Source organism: Catharus ustulatus, chromosome 25 (assembly GCF_009819885.2).
Source record: "Catharus ustulatus isolate bCatUst1 chromosome 25, bCatUst1.pri.v2, whole genome shotgun sequence".
Lineage (NCBI taxonomy): Eukaryota > Metazoa > Chordata > Aves > Passeriformes > Turdidae > Catharus > Catharus ustulatus.
The window spans coordinates 6,178,832-6,191,051 of record NC_046245.1 but is presented as its reverse complement, the minus strand read 5'-3'; the positions used below and the strand labels follow the sequence as shown (position 1 = coordinate 6,191,051).

At 60.6% G+C, this 12,220-nt stretch overlaps 1 protein-coding gene across 1 annotated transcript in view; it reads right to left on the bottom strand.

Annotated features, from left to right (window-relative positions):
- Nucleotides 1-12,220, bottom strand: part of LOC117007119 (neuron navigator 1-like) — a 60,121-nt gene that overhangs the window by 7,228 nt on the left and 40,673 nt on the right. Inside the window, exons 6-22 of the mRNA XM_033080025.2 lie at nt 8,117-8,255; nt 7,608-7,905; nt 6,572-7,265; nt 6,011-6,469; nt 5,765-5,806; nt 5,460-5,608; nt 4,687-4,857; nt 4,123-4,175; nt 3,931-3,954; nt 3,764-3,841; nt 3,499-3,582; nt 3,248-3,359; nt 2,551-2,672; nt 2,120-2,128; nt 582-778; nt 333-495; nt 20-194 (exon numbers count right to left, since the gene is read on the bottom strand). Coding sequence (XP_032935916.1) covers nt 20-194; nt 333-495; nt 582-778; nt 2,120-2,128; nt 2,551-2,672; nt 3,248-3,359; nt 3,499-3,582; nt 3,764-3,841; nt 3,931-3,954; nt 4,123-4,175; nt 4,687-4,857; nt 5,460-5,608; nt 5,765-5,806; nt 6,011-6,469; nt 6,572-7,265; nt 7,608-7,905; nt 8,117-8,255 — 2,969 coding nt within the window. The remainder of the gene's footprint in view (nt 1-19; nt 195-332; nt 496-581; nt 779-2,119; nt 2,129-2,550; nt 2,673-3,247; nt 3,360-3,498; nt 3,583-3,763; nt 3,842-3,930; nt 3,955-4,122; nt 4,176-4,686; nt 4,858-5,459; nt 5,609-5,764; nt 5,807-6,010; nt 6,470-6,571; nt 7,266-7,607; nt 7,906-8,116; nt 8,256-12,220) is intronic.

Below are 12,220 nucleotides of genomic sequence, written 5' to 3'. Positions count from 1 at the left end.
GCAGCTCTATCACCCCTACCTGCATCCCCCAGGCTGGGGCTGAAGGCATGGCCAAGGGTGAGACCCAAGGAGCGCCGTGGTGAAGAGGAGGCCGATGTGCTCGTGATATGGCTGGGAACAGAACCTGGCACTGCTGAAGGCCCTGGGGCCACCTTGAGACGATCATTCTCAGCCTTCAGGAGATCCACCTCCAGCTGAGGCACAATAAAGTAGGCCACTGGGTAAGGAGCTGTATGCCAGCAGCACCCTGAGGCACAGCTCAGTGGTGAGGATGCAAGGACTGTGGGCACTCTGGTACTGAGAGTAGCCAGGCAGCTGGCAGGGGTCCCTACCTGCATGTTGTGCATTGTCTCCCGCAGCTGCTCCAGCTGGTGGGCTGAGTTGAGGGCCTCCAGGCGGATGTCTGTCAGCTTCATCTCCTTCTCCCACAGCTCTGACCGCAGTTCTGACACCTCCTTCTTCTCGGGCTCACCCTCGCTGTGGGCCTGGAAGAGCCTGGGCCAAGGGAGAGACCAGATCTCACACGTGTCTCTGGCAGAAGCCTGTAGCCCCTGCCATTGGCCCTCCCAGGCCCCACGTACTCAGTTGTGTCGATGCCCACAGAGGAGGATGTGGAGGACTTGATGGAGGGTGAGGCAGTCTCTGTGGAGCCATGCTGTAGCTTGGGGGAGGAGGGGGCTGATGAGTCTGGCGTGGCGATCTCCTCAATGTCCGAGTAGGATGAGGCTGATTTGGGGCCCTTCTTGATGCTGAAGGCCTTATTAAAGGAGCTGCGTAGCTACAGGAGAGGGAAATGTTCTTGTTAGAGACAGTCCGAAGTGCAGCCTTGCAAGCAGAGACCTGGCCTAGTCCTGCCAGGACCTACAGACAGTCTGAGCGGGACCAGTACAACCACACCCATCACAGAAGCAGCACCACCACCATGCTGGGGAAGGCTGCAGTCTAACCCCACTCTACTGGCATAGTGAATGGATAGGGTGCACAGCCCTTTGAACAACACTCACCCCAGCCCAGATGGCACCAGAGCCCCAAAGAGTGGGACCCACATCCTGGTCAGGATGTCTTCCAGCCCTGCTCCCCACCACCACCTACACCAGGCTGTTCAGGCATGGTACCAGCACCCTGATCCATCAGGAAGGGCCAATCCATCCCCACATTCACCCCTCCACAAGAGGCATTTATTTACAGGGCTGTCCCTTGCTCCAGCCACTGCAGAGCCAGGGTCCTGCCCCACACCTCCCTCTGCCCTGTGGATCCTGCTGGGAGCACAGAGGGGCAGCCAGCCCTCCACAGAGCATGCTCGTGTCTCATCTGAGCATGCAGCATGCACACAGCACACAGAGCAACGGGTGGGTGAGCAGCAGGCTGGGGCCAGGGAGGGGGATGAACACTGCACAGGGACCAAACTAGACCCAAACCAGGTCCCTCCAACCAGTGGGAGAGCAACAGGATGGGCACTCTGGGCTCACAACACGTGCGAGGGCCTGCTCCAAGGGAAGGTGGAAGAAAGAAGGGATGGAGAAAACGCAGGATCTGTCCCAATCCCCACAGGTACCAGCAGACTGCTCTAGGGTGTCTCAAAAAGTAGCAGCATTGCATTTCAGTGTAAACAAAGTAGGTATCCAGCTCTGCTGATGGTGGAAGCAGGGAAGCACTGAAACCCATGTGGGTGCTGACTGGGACAGAGCCACTTGAGACCACATCAGGCAGCCCTGAAGAGGCAGAGATGGGTGGTGCACCTCAGAGCCCTCAGTGACAACTGAGCAGGACTGCATCGAGGTCCCCATCCCAAAACATCCAGTTACAGGAAGTCAGGAGAGTACCTGCCTTCCCTAGGCAAGAAGGGAACTGTTCCCACCCATGGGACAAGTCCCATCTGAGCCTTTCCTGCTGCCTCTGGCAGTTCAACCACCTACTTGAATATTTGTGCATATTTGTCCTTAACATCAAAGGAAGCAGCCAAGGTGGGCACAGCCTGGCTGGAGACAAGGATGGCCTGTGCTGGGGTTAGTGCCAGTGGGATGGATGGGATGGGGAGTGTATGAGCATCGTCTCATGAAATGGAGCAAGGGCCTTGGCTGGGCACAGGATGTGGTGCATTGGACAGCATGGGACTTACCTCGTACACCTGGAAAAAAAGGGTTGAGGTCAGCATAGGGGGAGAGAAACAAAACAAAGCAAGACTTAATCACACATCCAGCTCACAGCTGCCTGGTGCAGGGAATGGGCTGCCCGGCCGAGGTGTCGGCCCTCCACACTGTCAGAGCCTGCGTGCGCAGGAGGGAAACACGGGAGAATACACAAGGAAGCAGGCATGCAGGGCCAGGGCTAGGAAACTCCTGAAGTGGCTGGAGAAGTCCCAGCCAACAATTCAACACACAAATCGATGGCAGTTACACTCTCCTCATTACTGCTGTCCCCAGGGGACATGGGGCACCAACACTACAAGGCCAAGGCAGAGAGCAGCTGGTTTGTGGGGTTGACCCTGAGCAGACCCTGCCAGTGACTCCCCAAGCCCCACTTCTCCTGCCAGTGCCCCATCCAACCCACCCAGCTCTTCTTCTTCTTCTTCTTGGCATCAGCATCCTTGCTGCTGCCAATGCTGGAGTGGCTGGTGATGCTGTTGAGGCTGGAGATGCTGTCAGAGGAGTTCTGCCGCTTGATGCGCAGCTCTGGGGTCCGCCAGACAAGCAGGAGAGATTGGGAAAGGAGGGATCAGCCACCTGCAACTGTCCCAATGCCAGAGCATCCTATGGTCCCCCCTCCCTACACCCAATCCCTCCTCCCACCCAACACCTTCTGAGCTCTTGGAGCCACTTTGTAATAATGACATGGGGCTCAGACACACATGGGTGCTGCCAGCGTTGCCCACACACGTATCACCCTCCTGCTGTCCCAGGCCATCTTCCTGACAGCCCCTTGCACTCACACTGGAGTATTTGGGCCAGAAACAGCACTTACGCGAAAAAAGTCAAGATCAGCAGGCAAAACTGGCTGTTCGCTAAGGGCCTGGCAAGGAGGTCTCCCAAGACTGACAACCAACCATTTGCCTGCATGCCAGCACTGTGACCTCCCATGGTGACAGCTCTGGTTGTCCTCATGGCTCTGCATCCTGGTTTCAAATGCTTAAGGATCCCAGGTGGGGAAAAACTGCTGCCCAGGGTACCCTGCCTCCAGATGAACTTCCCCCATGAGAGGGTGTGCCCTGGGGCCCTGTGCCAGTCCCAGCACGAGTATCATGCTCTACCTTTGGGGGTGACATCAGTGCCATTTAGAGCACCCTGGATCACAGCCTGGGCCTCTGAGTTCTTCTTCTTCAGGAAGTCAATTGTCTCTCGCAGGTCCAGCAGCTCCGTGTCCTGGGGCAGCAAAGTTGGGAGCCATGGAGCGTGCGTCCTGATGGTGGAGAGCCCACCCCAAGAGCACCCTTGGGGCAATCACCCAAGTCCAGCATCCCCCCAGCCCCACGAGTCCCACTGAGCACCTCGATACACCCACCTTCTCCTCAGCGGTCTCAGCCAGGTGCCGCAGACGGGATGTCATGCTCACCAGGCTCTGCTCAAAGGCCGCCACCAGGTTGGCCTGGGAGAAGTGGAGAAACAGGTGAGCCCACACATTTGGGTGAAAACCCATGGAAAGGTGAGCACTCACTGCCAGGTGTGGGACGCAAAAGGCTGAAGAGTAAATCAGGGCTTCCATGGGCACATCCAGCACCAACCCCATGCCCTGCATGGATAGAGTAGGGTGCCCCACAGGGACTCACGTTAGCAGACAGCTGGGACGTCAGCGTGGCCACCTTCTCCTGCGAGGACTCCAGCTCGCGGCGCAGCTTGCGGATTTGCTATGGGGAGAGAGTGGAGAGATGAGAGGGGCCAGGCACTCACCCTCACTGGGGACAGGAGCAGCCGTGAGCAGAGGGTGTGGGCTCACCTCAGACTGCATCTTCTCCTCAGCCTGGCAGCGTGAGAGCAGAGAGGGACAGACAGACAGAGGAGGCAGTCAGGGGGGCAGCGAGGCACAGACAGGCTCAGCACCAGGTAGAGGCAAGCACAGAGTCCGCCCCAGTCCCACCCAGACCCCCCAGCCATGCACAAAGCAGCGCAGCACGGAGACGGCTCTTACAGAGGAGTAGGTGGAGGACGCGCTGGAGGCCAGGGACAGCACTGATCCATGAACTGCAACACAGGAAAACCCAAAGTTGTCAGGGTGCCCTGGAGAGCAGCATCCAGGGGCTACAGGTCAGGGCACAACTGGTAACTGGGCTCTCAGGGGTGGAGGGCTCTGAGGTGGTCTGGGGGAAGTACGGGGTGGGATGGCAGCTGCTCAGCTCTGCCCCTTTCTCAGTGTGTGCCTGGTGGCCTCCTTGGGCACACAGTAGGTAACACCTTCCACCTGCACCCTCCTCTCTGGGGAACCTGGGGGCTCTGCTGCCCTCCCTGTCTGCTTGGATGCCCTCCTCATCAGTGTCACAGCACCCTAGGGGCAACCCAAGGACACTGAGTACCCATGGGGGTCAGGGCACACCCAGGGTTGATGCCAGCTGAGGACTCTCCAACAGACTCCTCAGTATTGCTGACCCATGCAACAATGCCATGGCAGCACCAGTAGGAAGGGACAAGGGTTCAGGGAGCCCCACCAACCCTCTGCAGCTTCCTCTGCCTAGGCAGGAGCGCAGCACACTCTCACCATCATCCACAGGGTCCCGGAAAGAGCCCGAGCGGATCATGCCCTTGGGCTTGTCGGCCAGGGACAGGGTGCTGCCCATCTGGGAGGTGCTGTATAGCTCGAAGGTGGAGTCATGGGTGGGGATGCTGTTGGAGCGGGTGATCCGCGGGGCTGTGGTGGCAGTGGGGCTCACTGCAAGGAGAAAGCGGAAGGAGGCAGGGTCAGAGTCACACTGGGAACCTGGAGTCAGGATGGGGAAGCAGACTGGGAGGAATCCACAAGAGCTGTGATGCAGTGAGGAAGCAGGGATTGTGGTCTCAAAGCAGGGAGGGGCCAGAGAAAGCTAAAAGGCAGCTTGATGCTGGGAAGGCCTGGACACCAGCACCAAGGTAATCACAGGGCTGAAAACAAATCCACTGCCCCAGGGCTAAGTGAGTACCACTATGCCACAGCCCAACCTGTAGGTGCAGGAGTGGAGCCTGCTGCCCCAACCTGTCTGCCTGGACCCCCCTAAACCCTCCAGGAACATGGAGGTCCTGGTCAGATCAGGGCAGGGCTTACTCCTTGCCTACCCAGGCACCTCCAGAGTAGCATCTATGGCCTGAGGCCCAAAGGTGGATGAGACGCCCTGAAGCAGAAGGGATGGACATCTCTGGTCCCAATCCAGCACCCAAAGCACCAGGTGCTGGTGTTGGTGGTGTCAAGGAGACAAGCAGCACCCAGGGAAGCACCAGCACATCACACAGGGAGCACAGGGAGCAGGAGGGAAGGGGTTAGCAGCGGAGGGCACTGACCAATGCTGGTGAGCGGACCTTTCCCGACCAGCGCCATGGGGAGGGCAGGGGGCGAGGGCAGCTCCTGCTGCTCATCCGACTCGGGGAGCCCACTGACTGCATGTGAGTGGCGTCGCTCCTTGGCCTCCTCCTGGGAGTGGAGCTGGTACCTGGGGAGTTGCAGACAGGCACAGTAAGATCGACCAGCATCGTCCAACTCCTGCCCACCCCACTGCAGCCCAGCTTCCCTTGGCTCAGGGGCACTACCCTGGAAAGCCCCGCCTTCCCGCCCCAGCACCATCCAAAAGTGATTCAGGCTCTTTTACCTCAACCCCTTCTTGGGCAGCGTGTTCCTGTCGCGGTTGGCACTGGAAGGGAAGGAAAGATCAGTGACATCCCTGCGCAGACTAGGGAAGGAACCATGGGGATTGAGCTGCAGGAACAGGGAGCTTTTCCCTAGAAACGTAGCAGGAAGAGACTCTGAAGCAGGCAAAGGACATGGCAGAACAGCAGGGAGCAATGTGAGCCCATGAAGGTGCCACAGCAGCTCACCAACCTCCTACCAGCCATACCTGTCCAGATGCGTGAGCCGGGGGCTCCCACTCCAGCCCAGCTCTCCTGTCTCTTCTTCTTCCTCTTCCTCCTCTGTGCTGGCAGGGGGTGCAGCAGCAGGGGCAGGGGTGGTGGTGCTGCCCCCTGAAAAGGCACTGGGCAGGCTCATGGGCATCTGTAGGGATTCCATGCTGCGGTGAAGGCCAGAGAGCTTGGGATACATCCTGCCCTCCTTGGGGACACTGAAGCCACCCATGAGCTCCAGGCCCTGGGAGAAACTCGCCGAGTTGATGTTGAGGATGGGGGCAGGGCTGGGGCTGAAGCAGGGCGCAAGGTGCCCGCCAGCGGGGTGCAAGTCCTGGAGCTTGGCAGTATGAGGGGTGTGCAGCTCACTGGAGGAGGGCAAGTCGAGGCTGTTGGAGTTGACCTTGTCCAAGTTGGCCAGCGATGGAGGTTTCACATAGGTCTTGGCAGCCGCTCTGGAGGGGGGAAAAGGGTAAGGAAACAGGTGAGACTCAGGTGCCAGTGCTGGGCACAGCTGTGCCAGGCACCTGCCACTCTCAGAGGTGGAAGGCTCATACCTGAGAGGTGTAGGGGGCAGCTCAGCCACCTTGGCTGCTGGTGGGAGGTTGGCCTGGGCTTTTGGGGTGCTCTCAGGTGAGCTGGCACTCTTCAGGGTGCTGCACTCAGAGTCAAGTGCCACCGCCTTGGCCTTGGCCTTCTCCTTCTCACGGTCTGTCTGGTTCACAGGGGCTGGTGTGCCACGGCCAGTGCCAACTTTGGATGGCTCCTTGAGCCGTGACACTGAGATGCCACCCTGCTTGGTGCTCAGCATGCTGGGGTCAATGCTGCTGCTGACTGGCCGGGCTGCACTGCGGCCCCCAGTCACACTCATGGAGCTGGACTTGGCCGGCCGGGGCAGGCTGCGGTACTGGATGTTGGAGCGAGCCCCTGGTGCCAGGAAGCCAGGCTCAGGTGCGTTGGAAACATCGAGGCTTGTTTTCCTCCCACTGACTGGCTTAACAGGAATGCCAGAGCTCTTCTGGATCTTGCCAAGCGTGGCCGAGCCCCCAGCCTGCATGACAGTGGCTGTGCCAGTGGCAGGAGCTGGTTTCTTGTAGCCAAAGGAGCTGGAGGATGAGGGGCGTGCAAGCCCTGACGGCGGCTTCTTGGCGTCAGTGGTGCGGTCACGGCCGGCATCAGAGGAGGAGCGCTGCAAGCCCGTGTTCTTCACTGAGAGCTTGCTCTTGTCGGTGACTTTGGTCTCTGGCTTGCCTGGCGGCAAGAAAGGATAGGTTAGTGTCCCTGGAGGCTTGGGGACATTTGGAAGTGAACAAGCCCAGACAGGGCATGAGCACCAGAGATGCAGGGATGTGACAGAGAAGGGACATGCCAGACCCCTGGTGCACTCAACAGTCCCCCAGCCTGGTGCGTGGACATGAGACCATGGGATAGGCACAGACCCCCAACCTGCCTGCAGCCCACAACACAGCCCTGCCTCCCTTCCAGCCCACACCAGCTCCCAGGTCTGAGCACAGCCACAGGCCATCCCATGGCCCACATGCTTGGGGAAGGAACACAAAGACACCACCCAACCTTCTCCAAACTAGTTTTTACCTGCCACTTTGAGAGTGCTCTGAGCCGTGTGGGTGATGGGGGAGGTCACAGCCACTGGAGGAGTCTTGCCCTTCTTGAGGGAGCCTGGGGTGCCTAGGCTGACAGGCTTCTTCAGCTCACCACCCTTGGGGCCCTCCTCACCGCCCTCTGAGGGCTCCCGCCGCCACTTGGAGGAGCCATGCTCCATCTTGAGGCTGCTGCTATCGTAGTCAAGCTTCTTGGGTGCCTTCTCGTCACCCTCACCGTACCAGCTCAGTCCGCTCTCCGCCAGTGAGCGCTTCTCCGAGTCTGTGCGCAGCTGGGGGCAGAGCAGAGTCAGGGGCACTCCTGGCACCCACCCCAAACCCATCCCCAGAGAACATCAGCTGGCTGGGAGAAGGACACAGCAGACACCCTGTGCCATTCTTGTTTCCTTACACTGGCACCCTCTGTGCCCTCTTTCCCACCGAGGTGGTGGCAGGAAAGCTGGGATAGGTGCTGGAAAGGGTCTGGGTGCCAGTGGCACCTACCGCTATGGCCGAGTTCCTGCGCGAGGCGGTGGGGGTGGAGGGCAGGGAGTTGAGCGAGGAGCTGGCATTGAACTCCTCCGAGCTGAGGTTGTCGGAGGCATCGCTGAGGCCACTGCTGATGGAGCTGCTCTCATCCCAGCTGCGAGGGAGAGACAGCATCAGACCCCTGCTCAGCCCAATGGATCCCACCACCCACAGGATCTCCCTGTTCCAGGGGCTGCCAGGGCAAAAACCAGCTCCTGGTAGTGCCCATGGCAGGGACATGGCATGCAGGGCCCATGGCTGGCTCTGGCCCAGCCTGGCATGGGCTCCTGTTCCTGTATCACACAAGCCTCAGTGACCCTGCTTCTCCCCCATCAAGGCTCTGAGGAGATGAAGAGATGTCTGCAGCTCAGAGAAGCCAGCACCCATGCCACAAGGCTGGCAGCATCACAGCAGGCAACAGGCCTCTGGCAACTTGCTCTGACCCTGGAGGCAGGTCAGGATTGTCAGAAAGGGCAGGACTGCTGGAATAAACAAACCAACCATCCCGTAGCATGCACCCTTCCTGGGGTGATCCCCATCCACTGCACCCTACTGCCCTTCTCCAGCCTCCAGCAGCCAGAGGGAGCAAGTCTTGGATCTGCTGCTGTGCTGAGGTGGCTGCTCCATGCCAGGGCTCAGCCAAGTGTGCAGAAGCCCATCTGCAGGGCCATCAGTCAGCACCACACTAGGGCAGCAGCTGCCAGGGTGCCCCAAGGGCATGGCTCATTCCACAGCACAGACCACAGGCTGTGCCCATGGCGATCTGGCACAGACAGGCATGGGGCACCTTCCAGCAGGATGAGTGCAGCACCTTTCAGGTCAGTGGCTGAGTAGGTCAGTGAGACCTCGCAGCCTCCAAGGGCCTGCAAGAGGCTGGGGGAGACAATACTGGAACTGGCTACTCAGAGAAGCTGTGGCTGCCCCATCACTGAAATGTTCAAGGTCAGGCTGGATGGGGCTTAGAGCAACCTGGTCTAGTGAAAGGTGCCCCCGGCCATGGCAGGGAGTGGCACAAGATGAATTTTAAGGTCCCTTCCAACCAACACCACGCCATGATTCTGTGATAAGCTGGGGCATAGGAGTGGAAAGCAGAGCTGGGAGCTGCAGCCAGCCTCAGCCCTGACAGAGATGCCTGTTTCTCTACACTCTGCACTGGGGCCACAGCGGTGCAGTTGAAGCCCAGCAAACACCAGAGACTCAACAGCAGTGCACAGCAAAAGCGACAGCCCCCACCATCCCTGTCCGAAGCGTAAAGCTCAAGAAGGAGCAACAAAGGCAGCTTGAACACCATAAGACCTGCACTGCATGTCCTGCTCTTTCCATTGAGGAGGAGCTCATCAGAGATTGGCCAGAGCCAGGATGGACCCAGCCCCCTGTGCCCCCACAGCAGCTTCTGGGACAGAGCCAGCAGGTGCTGCTGCCCAGGAATAAATTTCAATAGGATCATGCACTCAGGATGTGCTGCTGAGCTCCTCAGTTCCAAGCCATGTCTCACCATCAGCCCCATGCCTAGTGTGAGCTCCCACTGGGATGGAAATCCCCACCCCAGAGCCTGCAGCAAAACTCCTCTCCCAGCCTGGCATCACCTGGCAGCAGGCACTGCCAGGAGTGAGGCTAGGCTTTGTAGGGCTGTGTCCTATGGCAACATGGCTGGGGCCACATGTGATGCTGGGTGTCTCAGTCTGGCTTTTGGGTCCAGGCAGGGAAACCCCAAACACTCTCCCAGCCACATATGCGATACCCCAGTGACCCAGAGAGCCAGAGAGAGAATCCAGAGAGCCATCCAGAGAAAGGGGCACATGGTCATAGGCCAAGGCAGGAGGTGACTCCAAATCGTCCTCAACAGCCCTGTGCCAAGAAAAGACAAACCTGGAAGGTCACATCCTAAAATCAGTAAGACCATGAGGTGAGGTTGGGGAGTCAGCTGCACACTGTGAGTGTATCTCTGACTCTCTTATGGGGCACACGGCTGGTGCACTGAGGGATCCCCCAAACTGGTACGTGTATGCCATAGGCAGCACAGCAAGGAAAGCCTCAACCACAGCACCACTGGCCCCTCAACAAGCCCAAACTTCTGGAGATGGCCGAGCCCTGGTACCTTGAGTGCCACCCTGAACCCGCAAACGGGGGGCAGCCATGTCAGAGTGTCAGTCGGGGCCAAAACTGACCCACTGCTTTGTGTTCCATGCCCTCTATCTTACCCAGAGCCCTTCCTAGTTCCCGCAGACGACCCCGCACCGAACCCACCCTCAAGCAGCCCCGCGGCAGCTCCCGGGAACGGGGATGCTCAAGGGCAGCGTGTCCGTCCTGCCGCGCTCCGCGGCGCCGGCGGGCGGACGGGACCCGCTGAGGGCGGGATAGTCCGGCACGGCCTCGGGGATGAGCACCCTGGCCCCAGCCCCGGCGCGGCGAGGTGGTTGCACCGGTAGGGAGCGGGGAATGGACCCGGACCACGGCGCGGTGCGGTGCGCGGGGATGCTCCGCTCCGCCCCGGCCGCGCCCCGACTCGGAGCCCCGCGCTCGGCAGCCCCGGGGTCAGACCCGACGTGGGGGGGCACCAGAGCCTCGGAAGTCCTGCGGAGGCTTGGGCCGGCCGTATTGCAGGTGCGGGGCAGGGACCGGAACGGAGGATGGGGGTGCCGGGGCAGAGGACGGGAAGGCCTGTGGGAGCCGCCCCGACGCCCCGATGCCGCGGTGCCGGGCGCGGTCGGGCTGCCCCGAGCCCCCTCTCATCCCACCCAACCCCGCAGCGCGGCCGAGACAAAGCACCGCCCGCAGAGCGGCCCCGGGGCGCGGGGCTTTGTCTGCCGGGGCCGCGCTCCGGCCGCGCCCCCGCCCGATGCCGCTGTGGTGCCCGTTCCCTGCCCGTGCCATACCTGCTGGCGAGGCGCGGGGCGCGACGCGGCCTCCCCGCCCGCAGCATCGTGCTGCCCGCGGCGCTGCGCGGCCCCGCCGGGCGGCGAGAGGGGCGGGGGGCGGCGGGACCGCCCCCCTGTCCGCGCCTTAAAGCGACAGCGGCACGGGACCCCCTCCGCCGTCCTTCGGCCCTTCCTCGTCCCCGCCGGGACAGGCCCGGGGTCCCGGCTCCAAGCCCCCGCGGCCATGTCGCTGCATTCTGCCCCATGGCCCCGACCCCTATCCCTGGTGTCCCCCAGCGACCACCCAGATGCCCGCAGAGCCCCCAAAGCACGATTCACATCCTCAAACACAACACCAATGACCTCCAGTCCACACCACAATGTGATACCAGAGGTCATTTCTCAGCACTGGGCCTGGACCCAGTGCCCCCCAAACTGCCCTGTTCTCTCTCCCCAAAGGAACCACCTCCCCGATGTGGATCCCGCTTCGGGGTGCCGGGACAGCTGCTCCCAGCAACCCCAGCACTCATCCCCGGAAAAGACACCTATGCCGGCCCCCCTCTGCCTTTCACTGACCAATATTTTTTTCTTTTTTCTCTCTCTTGCATCACAGCAAGATCCATATTGCAAGGTAGAGTCCTCACCGGGATAGTAACACCAGAGACAATTTCGCCAGCATGGCCACAGAGGGCAGAGAGAGTTAACTGCAGCATTGGCAAGATAGACCAGACCCAGCAGGCTGGGAAATAAGTAATTCCTTCCTTGAAGCAACAGCGGCGACGCCTCTTGGCTCCTTCCCCGCCACCCCATCACTCACCACGCAGGGCTTGCCCCAGCATGGCATCGTACGACACAGCATGGCATGGCAGGGACATGGGTACCTGACCATCCCTGTCCTCACTGATCAGCTCGTGCCCACATCCACCAAGCCCTGGCAGGAGCTCACAGCCAGGGGCTGGTGGTGCAGTCCCACAGCCACGTGCGCCAATGGGTGTGGCAGCACAGCCTGTCCAGCTGTGGATCCCTCGGGTCCCTCTGGCCTGGCACGACGCCGGATGCTGTCCCTTCCCTCCTCTTCTCCTGGCTGGCTGCCTCAGCCCCGCCATGGCCGGCTCAAGCAATGCTCAGAGCAGCTTCCACTGGGCCCAAATCTGGGCATCCCAGGTGGTAGGGGAGCCAGCCTAGCACAGCACAGCACAGCACTGCAGCCCTTTGGAAAGGC